The 19711-nt window shown below is 39.8% G+C and overlaps 1 protein-coding gene across 2 annotated transcripts in view; it reads right to left on the reverse strand.

Annotated features, from left to right (window-relative positions):
• Positions 1 to 8935: 8935 nt before the first annotated feature.
• LOC148368045 (telomeric repeat-binding factor 2-like) overlaps positions 8936 to 19711 on the reverse strand; it is a 35252-nt gene continuing 24476 nt past the window's right edge. For both annotated transcript variants that reach the window (XM_088334750.1, XM_088334749.1), the window contains 5 exons: positions 17970 to 18080; positions 17769 to 17894; positions 15842 to 15921; positions 15737 to 15774; positions 8936 to 9284 (listed from right to left, as the gene is read on the reverse strand). In XM_088334750.1, coding sequence (XP_088190876.1) covers positions 9126 to 9284; positions 15737 to 15774; positions 15842 to 15921; positions 17769 to 17894; positions 17970 to 18080 — 514 coding nt within the window. In that variant the 3' untranslated portion in view covers positions 8936 to 9125. The remainder of the gene's footprint in view (positions 9285 to 15736; positions 15775 to 15841; positions 15922 to 17768; positions 17895 to 17969; positions 18081 to 19711) is intronic.

A 19711-nucleotide genomic window follows, 5' to 3' on the forward strand; every position in this document is an offset into this window, starting at 1 on the left:
GGGTTAAATAATGGCCAAATGTAATAAATATATTTTATGAAAATACCTGGAACAGGGGGGTATTACAACTTTTTTCCTTTTTTAAAGTATTTTCAAAGACAACCCATTGAGCTATGTTTGACCCCACTTATCCATTCAAGTGTTAATACTAGTGACATGCTTTAACCTGTTAACATTCAGCCGGCGGGCCGTCATTCTTTTGAGAAGCAAAGACGTGTCAGTATGATGTCACTGGTCTCTAACTGGCCACCTTTGGAAACACTTAAGACATACTCGTCGAAAAACGTGTAAAATACTAATGTTTAGTTTTTCAGATTGTGATCAAGTTTGACCTGGGACCAGGTAAGGCTCCATACGTTTTTCCCCAGCTAAGATGACCAAAAAAAAAAACTCGGGCGAGAATAAAAACCTATTTCTCTGTCTGTCCATCCATCTATCCATTATCTGCACCGCTTATCCTCAGTAGGGTCGCGGCAGTGCAGTAGCCCATCCCAGCTATCTTCGGGCAGTGGGCAGGAGACATCCTGAACTGGTTGCCAGCCAGTCACATTCACAGACAATTCACTCGCTTACTCACACATAGGGACAATTTGAACCGGCCAATTAACCTGACATGCATATTTTCGGAATGTGGGAGGAAACCGGAGTGCCCAGAGAAAACCCACGCAAGCACGGAGAGAACATGCAAACTCCACACAGGAGGTCTGATCTCATGACCTCAGAACTGTGCCTCACACGCGCTAACCACTGCTCCGCCGTGCTGCCCCTATTTCTCTGTATGCCAACTTAAATTACTGAATATAAGTAGTACTTGCAGTCATTATTTCAGTTGGGGACAAAACTTTTGAGTTTTACCTTTGAAATGAGACCAAAACTGTCCTGTTTCTCCAAACATTCAACAACAGCATTCCATTTACTTTGGATACATCTTGGATTGAGATAGTGATTTTTACAGAATTGTTAACGGGTTAAAATTAAGTAAACCGCGTTATATTCACGGGAGCCTATTTAGCGTTGCTGTCTATAAATCCTTGTTAAAACCACTGTTTTGCTATAACACAATCGCAGGTTTTGATTGGTCGTGCAGCCCTAGCTTTTGCCTTTTTTTTTAAGTGTTCTACATCATTATTTATCCCTGGATTGTTGCTTGAACCAGTCCTTAAGCAATCTTTTTTAATGAATATTATGGTTTTGGGAAAGTCAGGTTTCTACCAGTTATCACGGGCAGCACGGTGGGGCAGTGGTTAGCGCGTGTGTGGCACAGTTCTAAGGTCTTGGGAACCTGTGTGGATTCAAATCCACCTACTGGACTTACTGTGCGGAGTTTGTATGTCTCCACGTGCTTGCGTGGGTTTCCTCCGGGCACTCCGGTTTCCTCCCACATTCCAAAGACATGCATTCCAGGTGGATTGGCCGGTCCAAATTGTCCCTAGGTGTTGTCTGTCCCTGTGTGCCCTGCGATTGTCTGGCAACCAGTTCAGGGTGTCCCCTGCCCACTGCCTGATGGTTGCTGGGATGGGCTCCAGCACCCCCACGACCCTACTGAGGATAAGCGGTGCAGCTAATGAGATGAGGTTTCTATTACTTGGATTTGACTTTAAACTGTACATGCTGCTTTATAGACAATTGCTCAGAGGCTGAGCATCCCAATCTTGTGTGAGCAAGAAAGCTCCTAATCCTAGAAAAGGAGTCTCCAATGCGGTGCCCGCGGCCACCTGAGGGCAACTCAGGTGCCCGCAGACCTGTTCTGAAAATGGCTCACCATGTTGGGTCATTGTGATTTTCTTGGTAAATGATATTTGTTAGTAGTCGCCTGAGTCAATTGAACTATCCTAATAATTAAAGCAGAAGTGCGTCATTTGTTCCTCTAACCACTACGGTCGAAGGGACACTGTTTCCTGTGGTGTGTCTTGGGCAAGTACAGCTTTCACATGTCCTTTTCACATGTTTGGCAACACAACATAAAAAAACTGTGATAAAAATCCCCAACACATCAATGTTGGTAGGAAGAGAGATACTCTCCAGTTTTTAACAGATACAAATATTTGCAACAGAAATGAGTGTGGGAACATATTGTTTACCTTTATATTAAGCTTGTGAAGTAGTTGATGGTCAAATAATTTGGCAGGGAATAAAGATACTATTCTAAACAGTGTTGAAATGTTTTGTAATGAGTACAATAGTGACGTAAACATTGTTAATTTGATTAAAATGGCTCATTTCACGTTTTTAATTTTTCTACAACACAAAAAAATGTCACTGAATTGTTCACGGTTTTTCTTCCTACTCAAAAAATCATTCTTGGGCCATTCATTTTGGAGGGTGACAATATTGATTCCTTGACAGCAAGTGTCAAACAGAAGGCCTGACACATATTTAGATATGGCCTATGAATAACATGAACATTTCAACTATTTCAAATGATCTTCAATTTTAAGGTTTGGGTTATTAGAATCTGGTACGTCACCTTCCCCTAGAGGGCGCCAACCAGGTTTGGAACTCGGCACTCAAGTGATCGAGTTATTCTGTATAAAAGGGGTAGTTAAAGCAAAGTATTTTTATTCTTTTTTCTTTCTTTTTTTGAAAGAGAGAGACATCCCTTTTATTTTAAGACAAATTCCAGCAAAACTGCCAAACCCGCTCTCCAGACAAAAGCTAATTTTTCAGCGCATTTATTTTCACTGACTTATCGTTAGATGATTTGAGAACATTTATAAACTAAGATCACCAGAGCCTGTGTCCCATATCACACACTATACCAATTTGAACTCGGCGCTCTTAATTACTTAAATTGTTGAGGTTCACTCTGACCTTTATTTTTTTTCTCTTAAATTATGGTTTCATGACAAGATGCAAGCAGAGTTTTTTGGAAAAATGTCACAAAATACTGCAAAAGAGGATACCAAGTATCTGCTTTTAGCGCAGACCTTTGAAACAAAAGTGGAATAAGCTTGATTCGTTTGAGAAAATGATCAGAACGCCTTTTTTCAGCCACTTTTTACCACGAAGGAGAACCTCTTGACGCGCAAATCCAAAAAGTAAGTAAAATCTCACTTTATTTATCTTTATAGAGCACATTATTTTATGAAATGTTTATTTTTTTAGTACAAAACAATACAGGTTACTTGTACAAGCCTTAAACATACTTATATAAACCTTAAACATACATACCATACAAAATATAGCACTAAAGCAACTGACGAACAAATTCAACTTACAAACGATCGTCCGGAATCTAACGTTCGTAGGTCGGGCAGCGTCTGTACATGTTTTAGCATTATATCTATATACAGTGCTGTTCAAAATAATAGCAGTGCATTGTGATTAACCACAAGGTTTAAATATATTTTTTATAGTTACATGAAGAGTTTTTATGAGCATGTGTTAAGAGTAGGGAGTGAGACAAGTGAGTGGTTCCCTGGGTTAACTGGTGTGAGACAGGGGTGTGTGATGTCCCCATGGCTGTCTAATGTGTCCATGGATGGTGTGGTGAGAGAGGTGAATGCAAGAGTATTTGGCAGAGGTGTAGAAGTGATGGATAACAGTGGAACGGTGTGGCATGTAAGTCAGTTGTTTGCAGATGACACAGCGCTTGTGGCCGATTCTGAGGAAACATTGAGAAGGTTGGAAATGGAGTTTGGAAGAGTTGTAAGTTATGTGTGAATGTTGGGAAGAGTAAGGTGATGAAGTGTTCACTTGATGGAGTGGACATGGCGTTAGAAATAAGGTTGCATGAACAGGTGCTGGAAGAAGTTGAAAGCTTTAGTAACTTGGGTTGTGATGTGGCTGCAGTTGGTGTAATGGAGTGCGAGGTATTGCACAGAGTGAATCAAGGAAGCAAGGTTTTGGGTGCTCTGAGGAGAGTGATGAGCAACAAGAGTATGAGTATAGATGTCAAGAGGGGAATGTACGGGAGTGTGATTTTGCCGTCTGTGTTGTATGATGCAGAGACTTGGAGCCTGAATGAAGATTTGAGAAGGAAATTAAATGTTTTGGGGATAACATGTTTGAGGAGTACGTTAGGAGTGACAAGATTAGACAGGTTGAGAAATGAAATTGTGAGAGACAGAACTGGAGTAGTAGGGGAACTGAGCAAGTGCGTGGATAAGAGAGTACTCGGTTGGTTTGGACACATGGAGAGGATTGATGAGGAGCGATTGTTGAAGAGGATCTACAGAGCAGAAGTAAATGGAAAGAGTCGAAGAGGAAAGTTGACGTGGAGGGATGGAGTTATGAGTGCACTGCAGGAAAGAAGTCTAAATATAGTGGATGCTAGAGCTCTTGTTGGTGATAGGAATGAGTGGAGAGGTGTTGTGAAAGGATAGTGGGATGCTTAGACGTGTTCTAAGGGATAGGTAGGGCACCTGTACGACGCGGCAGGGGTAAACCGGTGAAAGCAGTCGGCCCTGTGGTTGAACAAAAGAGTGTGTTGTGTCACCCTGACCCGAGTGACATGGCCGCTCTCTTGTGTCCCATTTCATCTGGAGGGACAAAAGCATGACCAACTTGGGTGCTGAGGTGTTTAACTTGTTTGGGTGTTTGGGCATTTTGGTTGGCCTTGGTCATTTTGTGTGTGTGTGTGTTTTGCTAATTTTTCCCTTTTCATTTTCTTTGTTTTTGTGTATGTGTCTGGTCTTGCTGTCGGTCACCCCTCTCAAGGGATATGACCAGGGTAGATAGAACATGCGAAACAAAGGTACCAGTAGGTGCAGTAGATTCTCAGAAAACAAACAAGACCTAGCTTTCATAATATGCACGCTCCGGAGGCTGTGCAATTGGGCAAAAGTTAAAAGAAATACTGTCTGCTGTTGAGTGTGCAAACTCAAAACTATTTCGTATTTCTCCAAAAAGGAAGGATTTAGCATTCTTATTTAGTTGCATAACCAGTTCTTTATAACTGCTTCACATCTAAGAGGCATAGTCAACCAACTTGTGACACCTTTCAGTTATTTCACTCTATAATTGCTTAACAACATCCCTTATCTGCACCGCTTATCCTCAGTAGGGTCGCGGGGGTGCTGGAGCCCATCCCAGCTATCTTCGGGCAGTGGGCAGGGGACACCCTGAACAGGTTGCCAGCCGGTCGCAGGTCACACAAAGACAATTCACTTGCTCATTCACACCTTGGGACAATTAACCTGATGCATGTTTTTGGAATATGGGAGGAAACCGGAGTGCCCGCAGGAAACCCACGCAAGCATGAGAACATGCAAACTCCACACAGGAGGTTTGATCTCATGACCTCAGAACTGTGCCACGCACGCGCTAACCACTGCTCCGCCGTGCTGCCTGCTTAACAACATTCCACAACTTGTTTATATTTCCTGGTTTTGCTTCACAAACATCATTTTTTATATCACCCGACGAGTCCTCAATTGGCTTGAGATCTGATGATTGGGTTGGCCACTCCATAACATTATTTTTGGGGGTTTGACACCAATACTTTGCTTGTCTACTTGTGTGTTTGGGGTCATTTTCTTGTTGAAACACCTACAGTGCATCCGGAAAGTATTTCGCAGTGCTTCACTTTTTCCACATTTTGTTATGTTACAGCCTCCTTCCAAATTGTATTAATTCAATCTCTTATCTCAAAATTCTACACAAAAAACTCCATTATGACAATGTGAAAACGTTTTTTTTTAACTTTTTTTAATTGATTAAAAATAGAAAACTAAGAAATCACATTTACAATCAAAATTGAGCTCAGGTGCATCTTTTTTCCACTGATCATCCTTGAGATCTTTCTACAGCTTAATTGGAGTCCACCTGCAGTAAATTCAGTTGATTGGACATGATTTGGAAAGGCACACACCTGTCTATATAAGGTCTCACAGTTGAGTGTGTAAGTCAGAGCACAAACACCAAGCATGAAGTCAAAAGAACTGCGAGACAGGATTGTCTTGAGGCACAAATCTGGGGAAGGATACAAAAAAATTTCTGCTGCTTTGAAGGTCCCAATGATCGCAGTGGCCTCCATTATTCGTAAATGGAAGACATTTGGAACCACCAGGACTCTTCCTAGAGCTGGCCGGCCTTCTAAACTGAGCGATCGGGGAAGAAGGCCTTAGTCAGGGAGGTGACCAAGGACCCGATGGTCACTCTGTCAGAGCTCCAGCGTTCCTCTGTGGAGAGAGGAGAGCCTTCCAGAAGGACAACCATCTCTGCAGCTGGAGAGATCTGAAAATGACTGTGCACTAACGTCTCCCATCCAACCTGATTGAGCTTGAGACTTATTGCAAAGAAGAATGGGCAAAACTGACTAAAGATAGGTGTGCTAAACTTGTGGGATCATATTCAAAAAGACTTGAGGCTGTATTTGCAGCCAAAGGTGGATCAACAAAGTATTAAGCAAAGGCTGTGAATACTTATGTCAATGTGATTTCTTAGTTTTCTATTTTTAATAAATTCAAAAAAAGTAAAAAAAAAAAAAAAAACGTTTTCACATTGTCATGATGGAGTATTTTGTGTAGAATTTTGAGATAAGAGATTAAATTAATACAATTTGGAATGAGGCTGTAACATAACAAAATGTGGAAAAAGAGAAGCGCTGTGAATACTTTCTGGATGCACTGTATTTCAAGGGCATGTCCTCTTCAGAATAAGGTAACATTAACCTTTTCAAGTATCTTGACCTACACAAACTGAGCCATAATCCCTGGTATGCGATAAATGGGTCCAACACCAGAGTAGGAGAAACATGCCCAGACCGTGATACTTGCACCACCATGCTTCACTGTCTTCAATGTGTACTGCGGTTTGAATTCAGAGTTAGGGGGTTGTTTCACACACGGTTGTGGCCCCTGGACCCGAACAGGATAATTTTTCTTACATCAGTCCACAAAATGTTCCTCCATTTTTCTTTAGGCCAGTTCATATGTTATCTGTCGACTTGTAACGTCTAATGAACATGTGTTTTTTTAACAGAGAGATTCTTGAAAAACAATTTGGTAAATGGTCTGCATTTATATAGCGCTTTTCAAGTCAATGAGGACCACCCAAAGCGCTTTACAATGTGCTTCACACTTACCTATTTACACACACACTCACATACCAATTGCGGCCATGCAACCATGCAAGGCGCCGACCTGCTTATTGGGGGCATTAGGGATTCAGTGTCTTACCCAAGGACACGTCGACATATAACACTGAGGAGCCGGGAATCGAACCTGCAATCTCTTGATCCCACAACGATCGCTCTACCTCCTGAGCTAATGCCGCTCCTCACAGACATCTTTTAACTGTCACAGCACTTACAGGTAACTGCACAGTGTATTTTATGATCCTGGAGCTGATCATTGGCTGAGGCTTTGCCATTCTGGTTACTCTCCGGTGCATTTTAATACTTATCTTCCATTTTCTTCCATGTGTCTGTTTTTTCTACCCATTTTAAGGCATTGGAGATCAATTCAGCTGATCAGACAACCATTTTTTGCACCTTTTTATAGGCTCTTCACTCTCCAATTAACATTTTAATCAAAGAACACCAGTGTCTTGACCGACCCATTTTCCTCAAATGCATGTTTAACCTGTGCTGGCTTCATCATTCTCATACAGCCACCACCTGATTCACACCTGTTTTTATTTTCTTGCGCCAAATTGATTATTTCAGAGATTGGTTGCCACATTGCCATTTTTTTGAACACACCCATTTTAAACTACTTGCCCAATTGCACAGCCTTCAGAGCGTGTCTATTATGAATGCTGAGTCTAGTTTGTTTTCTGAGAATCTACTGCACATACTTGTCTGGCGCGTAACAATTAAAAATATTCCGAAAACCAGGGATGTTCTGGTTAGTCACATTGCACTGCTGTTTTATTGAACATCACTGTATACATCATTGGTAAACAGTATTCCAATTATTTTCCGAAAATGCATTTTGAAGAGTCTGTCTCATCTTTGAAATCCTGAGCAGTGACGCCATGTGAAGAAAACCAACACGCTACCAAGCCAGTTACCATATTGGTTTACATGTGAACTAGTCAAAGTGGTTTTGAGTGTTTTAAATCAAGTTTTGGTAGTTTTTATGGCGAATGCCTTGACCTTGTGTCGCAGGTGAGAGCAGCAATGGGACAACAAATGGTGATCAGCAAAACAAAAAGGGCAAACTGTCAAAAATAAAACACAGCGCTAAGAGGGGCTAACCCAGCCGGGACATGGCAGGATAGCCGGCTGCTAAAAATTGCTTACTCGGATCGCCTAGCAGGAAAAACGGAAGGCTGGCCGACCAATAACATGCAGTAAGAAGCCAGGATAACTGAAAGCCTGCAACAAAAAACTATGACGACAACAAACACAAACACATTGGAAGAAAAAAACAATTCGCACGGCAGGCTAGCCAGCTACCCGACTGCTAACAAGGCTAACCCCGAAGCCTTCGGGAGCTCGCACTCTAATTGGGGAGCTATCTGGATAGTATTATATAAATTGCAAGACACTTGACGAAAAACACAAAAGGAAAAGTCAAAATCACATACCTAAAAAGAGGCCAAAGCAAAAGAAGAACGCACGCTGTATATGACAGCAGGTAAACTCACCTCACGCAGCTTGTAATGATCAAATCGCGCAACTCAGACAAAACAGTCAGAAGTCCCCCAGCTCCAGGGTAAGCCAGGTTCCAATTACTCCAGGCAAAAATGAGTGCTTTGCATTCGCTGATTACTACAATCACTGTTTGTTTTGCAACAGGACCAGCCATTGTTTTGATTATGTGAAGCACATCGTAAGGCACTTTGGGAAGTCTTCATTGACTTGAAAAGCGCTATATAAATGCAGTTCATTTCATTTCATATCATTCCCTGTTGTCTTCCGGTGATGTCAGAGCTCCAGGGGATATGAGGTCAAACTGTCTAACTTGAGAATTAATTATGCTAGATCCTTGGCGTGTGAAATATTATGGAATATGTCTGCATGATTGTGGGAAAGAACACTTCACAGTTTGTGCCTAATTTGAAAAAAAAGGTCTTTTGTCGTCCTTTTAATGGTATTATTTCAAAAGTAACAATATTCTTAAACTATACACAGTCCAAGAGGCCCAATAAAAATTGTACACAAATTATTAACATTTGTATCGAGCGATAAACTCACAAAAACAACTGTTTGCCTAAAAAGTCCCCAAAATACCAACTCAAGCCAATTTTAATTTTTTCATTGTTCGCCATCTGTCCTTTAAATGGACATTTGTCCTGTCTTTGAAGGAGTAATATGACCTAATCTTGGCCCAGTTGCCCTCTCCGAATTTTTCGACTGCCTTCTTGAGCATACGGCTTTCTTCTTCTGTCCACATCTGCAATGCATAAAAAAAAAACGATATCCATATTATATTTAAATCGATATACAGGTCCATAAGAAATGTGAATTTAATTACATAACTTTCTGTCATCTCTCTGTAGAGGGCCCTAGTGTGCATATCAGTTGGAGCAGACTAACCTTCATTCATTTAAAACAAAGAGGACAGTCTATTTGAATTCAGCATATTATAATGCTATCACTTTGTTGTTTGTTTTTAAGTAAATTCCTTAAAATAATTGTTTTCTTCAAATAGCTGCCCTGTGGAGGTCGATTTTGAAGATCCAGTATTGAAAACATACTAATAAGTACAATTCCTTGGTGCCTTTCCATAAAGCTTTTCAACACTGTGATGTCAGTTAAGCCAGGAACATTTTTGACCCAGAGAACCATAAAAGCAAAAAACATGATTGTTTGTTGAGAGAGCCACGGCATATATTTTAAAACAAAATCCAACAGAACCGCAAAACCCGCTCTCCAGACAAAAGGTAATTTGTCAGCCCATTTTATTTTACTGTTGGAAGTTAAATGATTTGATAATGGTATTGCCAGAACCTGTGTTCTATATTAGCAAATATACCACTTAAAATATGTCTCCCTCCCATCTTTTAGGCTCAATTTATTTTTTTTCATAAATGATGGTTTAGAATCGATGGTGCAAGGATAATTATTTTGTAAAAATGTCACCAGAAAAAGTATACAGATATATTAACATTTCGCACAGAGAGTGCTGGATGAGAGAGAAAGGGGAGTGCGCTGTGTGTGCAGAGATTCGCTCACTCTACCAACCAAATTGTTCTGGGTGCTTTGCCGGTGGTTCTAGGGTGTTTAACAGTTTGTTCTGTGTGTTTTATCAAAGCGTCTCAACAGTGAACATAGATTTTTTTAATGGGCTTCCATATCGAGGATTCCATATAAACATACAGCCAAAATGGGGTAAGTTGGTGTAACACCGTGACTGTAAACTATGGGTGTTGAAACCTTTTAGAAGGCAGGCCAGATTTGGTAAACTAAAAATATGTGAGGGCTGACTATTTAGCCTGGAAGTCTTTGAACAGTCTTAAATAAATTTGTCCTCCTGAAAAGATTTGCAGTGTTTGGAAATCGCGACCTCTTAGCCCGCTTTTGTAGCATTTTCATTTGACTCGCAGGGTCTAGTGAAACAGGGCTGCTGTGCCGTTTAAACAGCTTCCAGTTACTTCACCTTTTCACAGCGTTCCAGCAAGGTTTTTGTAGTCAGCATGTTTTGTCCGGCAGTGCCTCATATTATATTCTTTGAAAACAGCCACAACTTCTTGGGAAATTAGGCTGACACAGTTGTTTCAAATTGCGGTTAAAAAAAATACTATAATTTGCATTTTTTATGAAAGTGGCGGTCCTCACAGTCAACTTTCATAAGTTGAATCTGTTTGTAAGTTACTTTAGTGCTATATTTTGTATGGAATGTATGTTTAAAGCTTGTATAAGTACCGTAAATTCCGGACTATAAGCCGCTACTTTTTTCCTAAACTTTCAACCCTGCGGCTTATTCAGTGATGCGGCCAATTTATGTAATTTTGTTAATGCCCGCCAGCAGCGCTCCAGTACAAAGAGTAAGATTTGAACCGCAACTTAGCTTGTGCACAAATTAAATTAGCGTTGACCTATCCTCATCATGCAAATTGCAAAGAGAAAGGCACATGACGCAACTGTCAAGCTAAACGCAGTCGAGCAGTCAGATATAGGAATTACTTTGCGAGTGTGATGCTAGCGTGTTTTTGAATAAGGGAGCGTGGGATGACGTCTATATGACAAAGTCTCTTTCCCATATTGAAGTTAGATGACTGTGATGACGTCAGTTATAAAGGGGAAGAGAATTACGGTTTACCGTGCTTACTCCAAGTACGGTATGTTTTTTTAACAAGGCTAATTACTGTGTTGCGAGCGTGTTTCTAGTAGCGTTTTACTACCCTTCACAGGCACGGTTTGGGATGAAAGTTAAAATATTATTATTAAAGCTTTGAAAACTCTCTTGGTGTACTGTCTTTCTTTGTAAATATGTGTAACCATGTATGATATGTATTTGCAAATGTATATTTTTGTAATTATTTATTTTAGAAACTTATTCTGATATGTTTTGTATGAGCAAATGAGAAAGAAGGGGCGGGAAGTGGAGTTAAGGTGAGACGTGTTTGTGGATATATATTTTTCCCACCCTTACCTTTGGAAATATACACTTTTTTCCTTGGATTACTTTCACTGGCACCTGGACTCTGCAGGTCTGCATTAAATGAACTACCGGTATCATTTTCCGATCATTATGCCGGCTGTGTTTTTTGAACTGTGTCGGATAAAGGTTAATTTCGTGTTTGTATTGCATATTTTCATTGTAGGCGCATGTGGCTAATATACAGGTGCAGCTTGTGTATGTACAAAATCGGTTTTCCTCCCGAAATGTAGTGGTTGCGGCTTATAATCAGGTGCGCTCTATAGTCCAGATTTTGTGGTAACATTTATTGTTTTAAAACTGAAAAATAAACGTTTAATAAAATAATATGCTCTATAATGTCACGAATCAAACAAAGCTATTAGGCGTTGACATTCTGTGGTCTGTGAAGCCCTTTGAGAACCCTTGTGATTAAGAGCGTCACAAATAAACATGACTTGACTATAAAGATAAATAAAATTAAACTTAACTTACTTTTGGCAGAGTGGACGAAAAAAAAGCGATCCAACCACTTTCTCAACCGCATCAGTCTTCCTTATTCCACTTTTATTTTAAAAGAAATGGCTCGCCTCTTCTTTAGACTTTACACCACATGTGTCAAACTCCCGGCCCACGGGCCACGTCCGGCCCGCCGTGTAATCATATCTTGCCCGCAAGACCATTTTACATTATTGTTATTAATGGCCCGTCAATATGAACAACGGCGTCTCATCCCTGGACATCATATTCTGACGTTTTAGTCACTGTACCTATTCCTTCATACAGGACTGTCTCAGAAAATTAGAATATTGTGATAAAGTTCTTTATTTTCTGTAATGCAATTAAAAAACAAATGTCATACATTTGTCATACTGAACTATTTCAAGCCTTTTATTATTTTAATATTGCTGAATTTGGCTTACAGCTTAAGAAAACTCAAAAATCCTATCTCAAAATATTAGAATATCATGAAAAAGTATACAAGTTGGCTATTCAACTAATCACCTGAATCATCTAATTAACTCGAAACACCTTGCGAGGGTTTCCTGAGGCTTAAAAACACTCAGCTTGGTTCAGTAAACTAAATCACAAGTATGAGGAAGACTGCTGATCTGACTACTGTCCAGAGGACCATCATTAATACCCTCCATCAGGAGGGTAAGACACAAAAAGAAATTTCTCAAAGAGCAGGCTGTTCACAGAGTGCAGTTTCAAAGCATACCCACAAAAAGTCTGTTGGAAGGAAAAAATGTGGCCGGAAACGCTGCACAACCAAGAAAGATGACCGCAGCCTTAACAAAATTGTGAAGAAGAGCTGCTTCCAGAATTTGGGGGAGCTTCAAAGACAGTGGGCTGAACCTGGAGTCCAGGTATCAAAAGCCACAGTTCACAGACGTGTCCGGGAAATGGGCTACAATAGCCGTATTCCCATGGTCAAGCCACTTCTGAACTCAAGACAACGGAAGAAGCGTCTGACTTGGGCTATGGAGAAGAAGCACTGGACAGTTGCAGAGTGGTCCAAAGTCCTCTTTTCAGACGAAAGCAAGTTTTGCATTGCATTTGGAAGTCAAGGCGCCAGAGTCTGGAGAGAGGCTGGAGAGGAGCAAAATCCAAGTTGCTTGAAATCCAGTGTGAAGTTCCCACAGTCAGCAATGGTTTGGGGAGCCATGTCAGCTGCTGGTGTTGGTCCACTGTGTTTCATCAAGTCCAGAGTAAATACAACTGTGTACCAAGAGGTTTTAGAAAACTACATGCTTCCATCTGCTGAAAAGCTCTATGGAGATGAGGATTTCATTTTTCAGCATGATCTTGCACCTGCCCACAGTGCCAAAACCACCAGTAACTGGTGCACTGACCATGGCATCACTTTCCTTGATTGGCCTGCTAATTCCCCTGACCTGAACCCCATCGAGAATTTGTGGGGTATAGTTAAGAAGAAGTTGAAAGACACCAGACCTACAAATGCAAATGAGCTGAAGGCCGCTATCGAAGCATCCTGGGCATCAATAACACCTCAGCAATGCCACAGGCTGATTGCCTCCATGCCACGCCAGATTGATGCAGTAATCCGTGCAAAAGGATTCCCAACCAAGTACTGAGTGCATCAATGGACATTTTCAAATGTTTGATTTAGTTTTGCTGTTATAAAATCATTTTTTTACTTGGTCTGAAGAAGTATTCTAATATTTTGAGATAGGATTTTTGAGTTTTTTTCAGCTGTAAGCCAAAATCAGCAATATTCAAATAATAAAAGGCTTGAAATAGTTCAGTTGATGTGTAATGAATCCAGAATGTATGACATTTTTGTTTTTTTAATTCCATTACAGAAAATAAAGAACTTTATCACAATATTCTAATTTTCTGAGACAGTCCTGTATATGACATCTACTGTACTATATACCAGGGGTCAGGAACCTATGGCCCGCGAGCCAAATATGGCTCTTTTCTATGAGTACCTATGGCTCAGACAAATTTAATTGCATGCAAATTTTCTCCATCTCGTTCAAAACTTCCTGTTCAGATACACGCAAAGCCAAACCAAAGCGGAATTACAAAGCAGTACTTTTCAGAGTATATAGGGCACATTTTCACTACAATTTACAGTTAAGGTGTCACACAAAAAAACTCGTTTTGGCTGCACAACGCTAAAGAATCCATTATATAAAAGCTCACTATATAATCCGTGTTCAGTGTTCTGATACTTTTTGATGAATCCACGGAACAAACTGTAAAAACGCCAAAACACCGGAAGAGAACTTAAAATTTATTTGATTGGGTAAGTGGGAGGGATGGGTGGAGCTATGCAAAAAGTGCAAACACTCCCTCCCATCTCTCGCCCTACTCCGTCTGCGCCAAAGGTAAGCACACCAGGCTCCCTGTTCTCAGAATATTGTGGATTTTTTTACAAAATAATTTGTGTAGCATTTTCATATTTCTACTTTTGACAGCAGATATATTAAGGAGAGCAAAATCTTTTGGGATATTTAAGTTTTTTTTAATGTATACATTTACATGGTAACAAAGAAGAGAAGAGAGAATAGAATTTACTTTTATTGTCATTCTTTGTAACGATGCACACAGAACGAAATGTCGATACACCTGACCCGTACAGTTTAACTGTAGCGAGCCGATGCAGCCGCAGCCAAACAGGGCGCCGCCATTTTAGTCATTAGGTGTCTAAACCCCCCAATTCCAACCCTTAATGCGGAGCGCCAAGCAGGGAGGCAATGAGTACCAAGGTTGTAAGTCTTAGGTATGACTCGGCCAAGGCTTGAACCAGCGACCTCCCAGTCTCAGAGCGGGCGCCCTTCCATCTAGGCTACCGAGCTGGTATGCTCTGTACCATACCAGCTCATATTCATATTTCAGCAAAGGAATATGGATGTTATTTTAATGTTAAGTTGTTTAAGTTCTAAGTCGTATAATATAACAAGATATTTTTATTTACAGCAAAAAAATAAATACTGTATAAGTGATTTAAGGGTTAAGGTTTATAGGTTTAAATTCAATATTCTTTTCTGTTTTTATTCATATTTATGTTCCAAAAACATTCAGTTTGAGTGTGTTCAAGAAATGTTTATCCTGGTTGGCTTGCGACCTTAAGTGTGTTTTGAATTTTGGCCCTTTGTGTAATTGAGTTTGACATGCCTGCTTTACACCAACCATATTGAATGGTTGCACGAGATATTAATAATATAAATGTCTTAGCGCGCTGGAGTTACAGTATAGAATGTTTACGCACCAATTACAAAAAGGAAGCCGGATTTCTTCTTCGGGGTGGATGCTGGGTGATCTCTAACAGCGCCAAAACACGCCGGTAGCGGCGGAAAGAAGCAGTACAGTAATGTCCTGTACTAGGAAAAGGATGCACACGATACAAAATCTAACTTACAGAAATGTCCGTCACATTTTTCGACATCCCGAAAAAAAATGGTGGCATCTACCGTTTTGCTTAAGTCGAATGTTCGTAAGTAGGGGAGCGTCTGTATAGCGTTTACGGAAAAAGTATTGACTCAGTGTGTAGATGTACCCAACACTGCTAGGAATAAGGGTGAGATTGTTGTTCCTGAAGTCAGACCAGTTGAGCACTACGGATCTAAATCACATTCAGTTATTTGATGCATAAACTGTGCCATAAACATGCGCTACCTATAATCTTTTGAATGAATTCTTATTCATTCATGTGATTTGGAAACATTTGTAAAAATAAGGGAATGGTAAAAAGAAGGGTAACAATTTTGGAGTTTCATTAATAAATCACTTACCTTCTTCTTTGATCCCGACAGTGAACTTGTGTCAGATGCTAAAAAAAGAAAACTATATTACACCAGATAACATTATTAAAAGGTTATTAAGTTTTTGATTTTTACTTGAATGATCTCTGCAAAGTAGATCGTCTTCTTCGTTCCAAACCTCTTTGGTCCCTTTCGCATGTTTCATCAGCGCCTTCCTGTCAACAAAAGAGGCGTTGCTATAAAAAACTGTCAAATTGCATGTTCATCTGTAACAGATATCACCAACAACTGTAAAACCTTTTTAGTTGTTTAGGATAATACAATCATGTGGGTCTTAAAAAATACACTTAAGTATACTTTATACGGAATACACTGGTACATCTACATACAAACTTATTCCTTTGAAGAATCTTGCTCTTAGCTCTAATTGCTTGTCTAACAAGCCAATTTTCTCGATATGAAACAATTGAAAACAACAGGGTTCGTACACTTTTTTTCATAGCCAAATTCAAGAACTTTCCAAGGAATTTCAAAAACAATTTCAATTTGCCCAGTGCCATTTAAAGAAAAAATCCACACCTTGGTCTACGTTTTAGCCATTGTTTGCATTCTCTATCGAGCCATCGTTCATTAAAACAGTGGCCTCCCGGCATCTCGATATTTTCTTCTGTCCTGTTGGGTGCAACTTAGGGGTTATGATGCTTTGAGTGACGACGCCATACAAACCAATGACAGCTGGCGTTAATCATGAGGAAAGAAGAAATGCAAGAGCAAAGCCTTTTGTAAAAGGACTAACAGTATTCTATAATGTAAACTAACCCGAAGTTTGTTTTTTATTCCTTAAAAACAAATTTTTCTTTGCTTTGATAAGAGTAAACATAAAATATAATTTGCTTTTGAAAGTGTCTCCCCGAGGGCATGCGTTTCCGAGTATATACCAGCAATAAGCAAAAGTCAGTGAGCCAAACAAACAAGGTTTAGCATACTTCACGAAGAAAAAAGTGAGTCTGCCAAAAAAAAGGATCATGTCTCAACCCGATGCAGAGATTATAATTCATGCGTTTGTTACCTCCCGTCTCCATTACTGTAATGCACTACTGTTCAGTCTCCAGAAGTCCAAAATAGAGAGCCAGCAGCTGGTAAAAATGCTGCAGTGAGGCTTTTAACTTACACAAGAAAATTTGATCACATTACCCTGATTTTAGCTAACCTGCATTGGCTCCTTGTTAGCTTAAGATGTGATTTTAAGGTTCTGTTGGTATTATACAAAATCATACATGGACTTGCTCCCTCATGACTTTCAGATTTAATTTTCACCTATGTTCTGGTCTGAAGCCTTTGCTCTGAAAATGCTGGTCTACTAGTGATCCCAAGAGCCAAGAAGACAACCACAGGTTCAAGAGCGTTCTCCACTCGGGCCCCGGTGTTGTGGAATGCTGTAACCCCCGATATTCGATCTGCAACCTCAGGGGAACTGTTTAAATCTAGGTTTAAAACACACTTCTATTTTGTAGCCTATAAATGACTTTTATTTCCTTTTGATGATATCTGTGTATTAATTGTTATTACAACATCCATTGCAGCCTGTTCATCCTGGAAGAGGGATTATCTCATGTGCAGTCCCCTTTCTCAAAGTTACTTCATTTTCCTCATGTTGAGGTTTTTGAGTTTTTCCTTGGATGGTGTAATAATAGGTTGTGGTTTGCAATAATCTGTGGTCTGTCCAGCCCTTTGAGACTCCTTGTAATAAAGGGCTATAAAAAAATCATGACTTGAATTGACTTGCCTGGGCAAAAGGTTTGTTTCGTAATAGTCTCTGGGACTGTTCGTGGATTGGATTTTCCTCCATACAGCAACTTTTGTGAGGAAAAGAAACTCCACGATCGAAATTCTTGTATGTAGAGGTGCTTGTATAAAGAGGTACCGTTGTATTTGCATGGTAATAAGACAAGATTTTTCATCTGTGATTTGAATCTTGCATCGTCCCTTGGCTCAACACAAGTTTGAACTTTGCAAGCCAAAGCTTTAGACATTTCACAATATTGTGCTTAAAACTAGTGACCATTTGGCGCGGGAGCGGTTCTTTTCAGGAGTGGAACTTGAAGGGCTGTGGCATCGGGAATTTAAAGCAGGAGAACGGTCCAGCGAGGAGTCAGTGATGATAACGTCCCCTTTATATTTCCAATGCCTGCAATAAAACAACAAATGTCATGTGGCCCCAAAATGACAACATAATCAGCCATTTGAAGTAATTTGCACTTGCCTTCTCTGTGAGCCGCAGGCTCGTTTTACCGGCTTAAATTTCTTGTTACATGGAGAATCCTGCACTAAGTTTTCACCATCTGATGACGACCCCTCTAATTCGTTCTTCCTTCTGGAAGCACAAGGACTGCATTAAGAAATTGAAAAAAATAACACTGCAAATAGTCTAGTTAACCCGTTAATAATCCGGTAAAATCTGCCTTCAATCCCAATCCAAGGTGTACCCAAAATAAATTGAATGCTGTTGTTGAACTGGAGAACATAGATTTGTTTGGTCTCTTTTGGAAGAAAAGGTTCTGAAGTTTTGTCCTAAACTGAAATAATCATTGTAAAGGCTGTAAACATCGAGTAACACAGAACTACAATTTTATTCTCGCCATTATTTGTTTTGCTTTTTGCAATCATATGCCTGCAGAGGAGTATAGCATGATCATATTAGCTGTTTGGAGACAACCAGTTTACAGCTCTAAAACCTCTGCAACCTTGTATTTGACTTGAGAATTTTTAGACAATGTGATAGAGTTGTAAATGTTTGACTCGACTTTCTAGAAGTCACTCGCGGTCTGTGCACATTTGCACGTTATAATCCTGCAAAAAAATGGATCCTGAATTTCATTACGCATGTTTATTTTTGGCTCTGATTTGAATACCAGGGTTGGGTAGGGTTACTTTAAATTACCTTTGGATTACTCAAATACAAAATATGTTAATAAAAGACAAAGGAAACTAAATATGAATACAATTACTAAATTTTGTACAGGCTTGGGGAGTAACGGAATACAAGGAACAGCAAAAATGATGTTGGCAAGCTGTTTGGATTTATTTTCATTTTGTTAGTTTTGCCAGACATCAAAGAGATCAAAGCCAGGAGAGAAAGCTTACCACGTGTTGTGAATCATAATTTTATTCATATTGAGTTTCTTTTGTCTTTTATTAGCATATTTGGTATTGGAGTAATCCAAAAGTGATTGAAAGTAATCAAGTTAAAGTAACCCTACCCAACCCTGTTGAATACACATTGTAAATATGCCTGAATATGTTTCTTTCTGGTAATTTCATTTGCTAACCAATGCGTAAATCATCATTTAAATCGGTCAATGCTTGCTGAAGATTTTTGAAGCCATAGAAGGTCATGGCCCTTTTCTGAATACAGGCCTTCTTTATAGGCTATCGCAGGCTAAGGACTAGCGAAAAAAAGTTTGCAATTGGTCGAGAGTGGCGTCAAATCAAAAGGACAGAAGCTAACGGCCATTTTGGAAGTCCTCTCACAAGTTTGTTTACTTTTAAAATGGAATTATGGGGCAAAACTAACGGATTACAACAATGCAGAAATGCTCTTAGGCCGATATCTTTTGATTATCGTGTTTTGGATTAAATATTTTACAGTTTTTCTAGGATTTCGTGATTGTTAATAGACCATGTTTGCAGAGAATCATCTCATTGGCTGACTATCAGAGAATGTCATGTGTGAGCTACAATGGCTTTTTAGTTTTCAGGTTTCTTGTTTCAGACTGGTCAGTCAGCTGAGTTAAAGGAGCCGGTTTTCTAAAGAAAGCTGTCCCCTTTGGAGCCTTTCTTCATATGACAGCACCATAATGACTGAGAAATGCTGGTCTATGTCATTTTCAAACACTTTTTTTCTTCATTTATTGCGTGGTCTAGAGAGTCAGACTGTCAAGAAACGTGGCACTTGCAACAATCTTGAGCACTTCAAACAATATTCAATCATTTTCCTGACCTTGA

This window comes from Urocampus carinirostris, chromosome 4 (assembly GCF_059441175.1).
Source record: "Urocampus carinirostris isolate Australia breed hairy pipefish chromosome 4, RoL_Ucar_1.0, whole genome shotgun sequence".
Classification (NCBI taxonomy): domain Eukaryota; kingdom Metazoa; phylum Chordata; class Actinopteri; order Syngnathiformes; family Syngnathidae; genus Urocampus; species Urocampus carinirostris.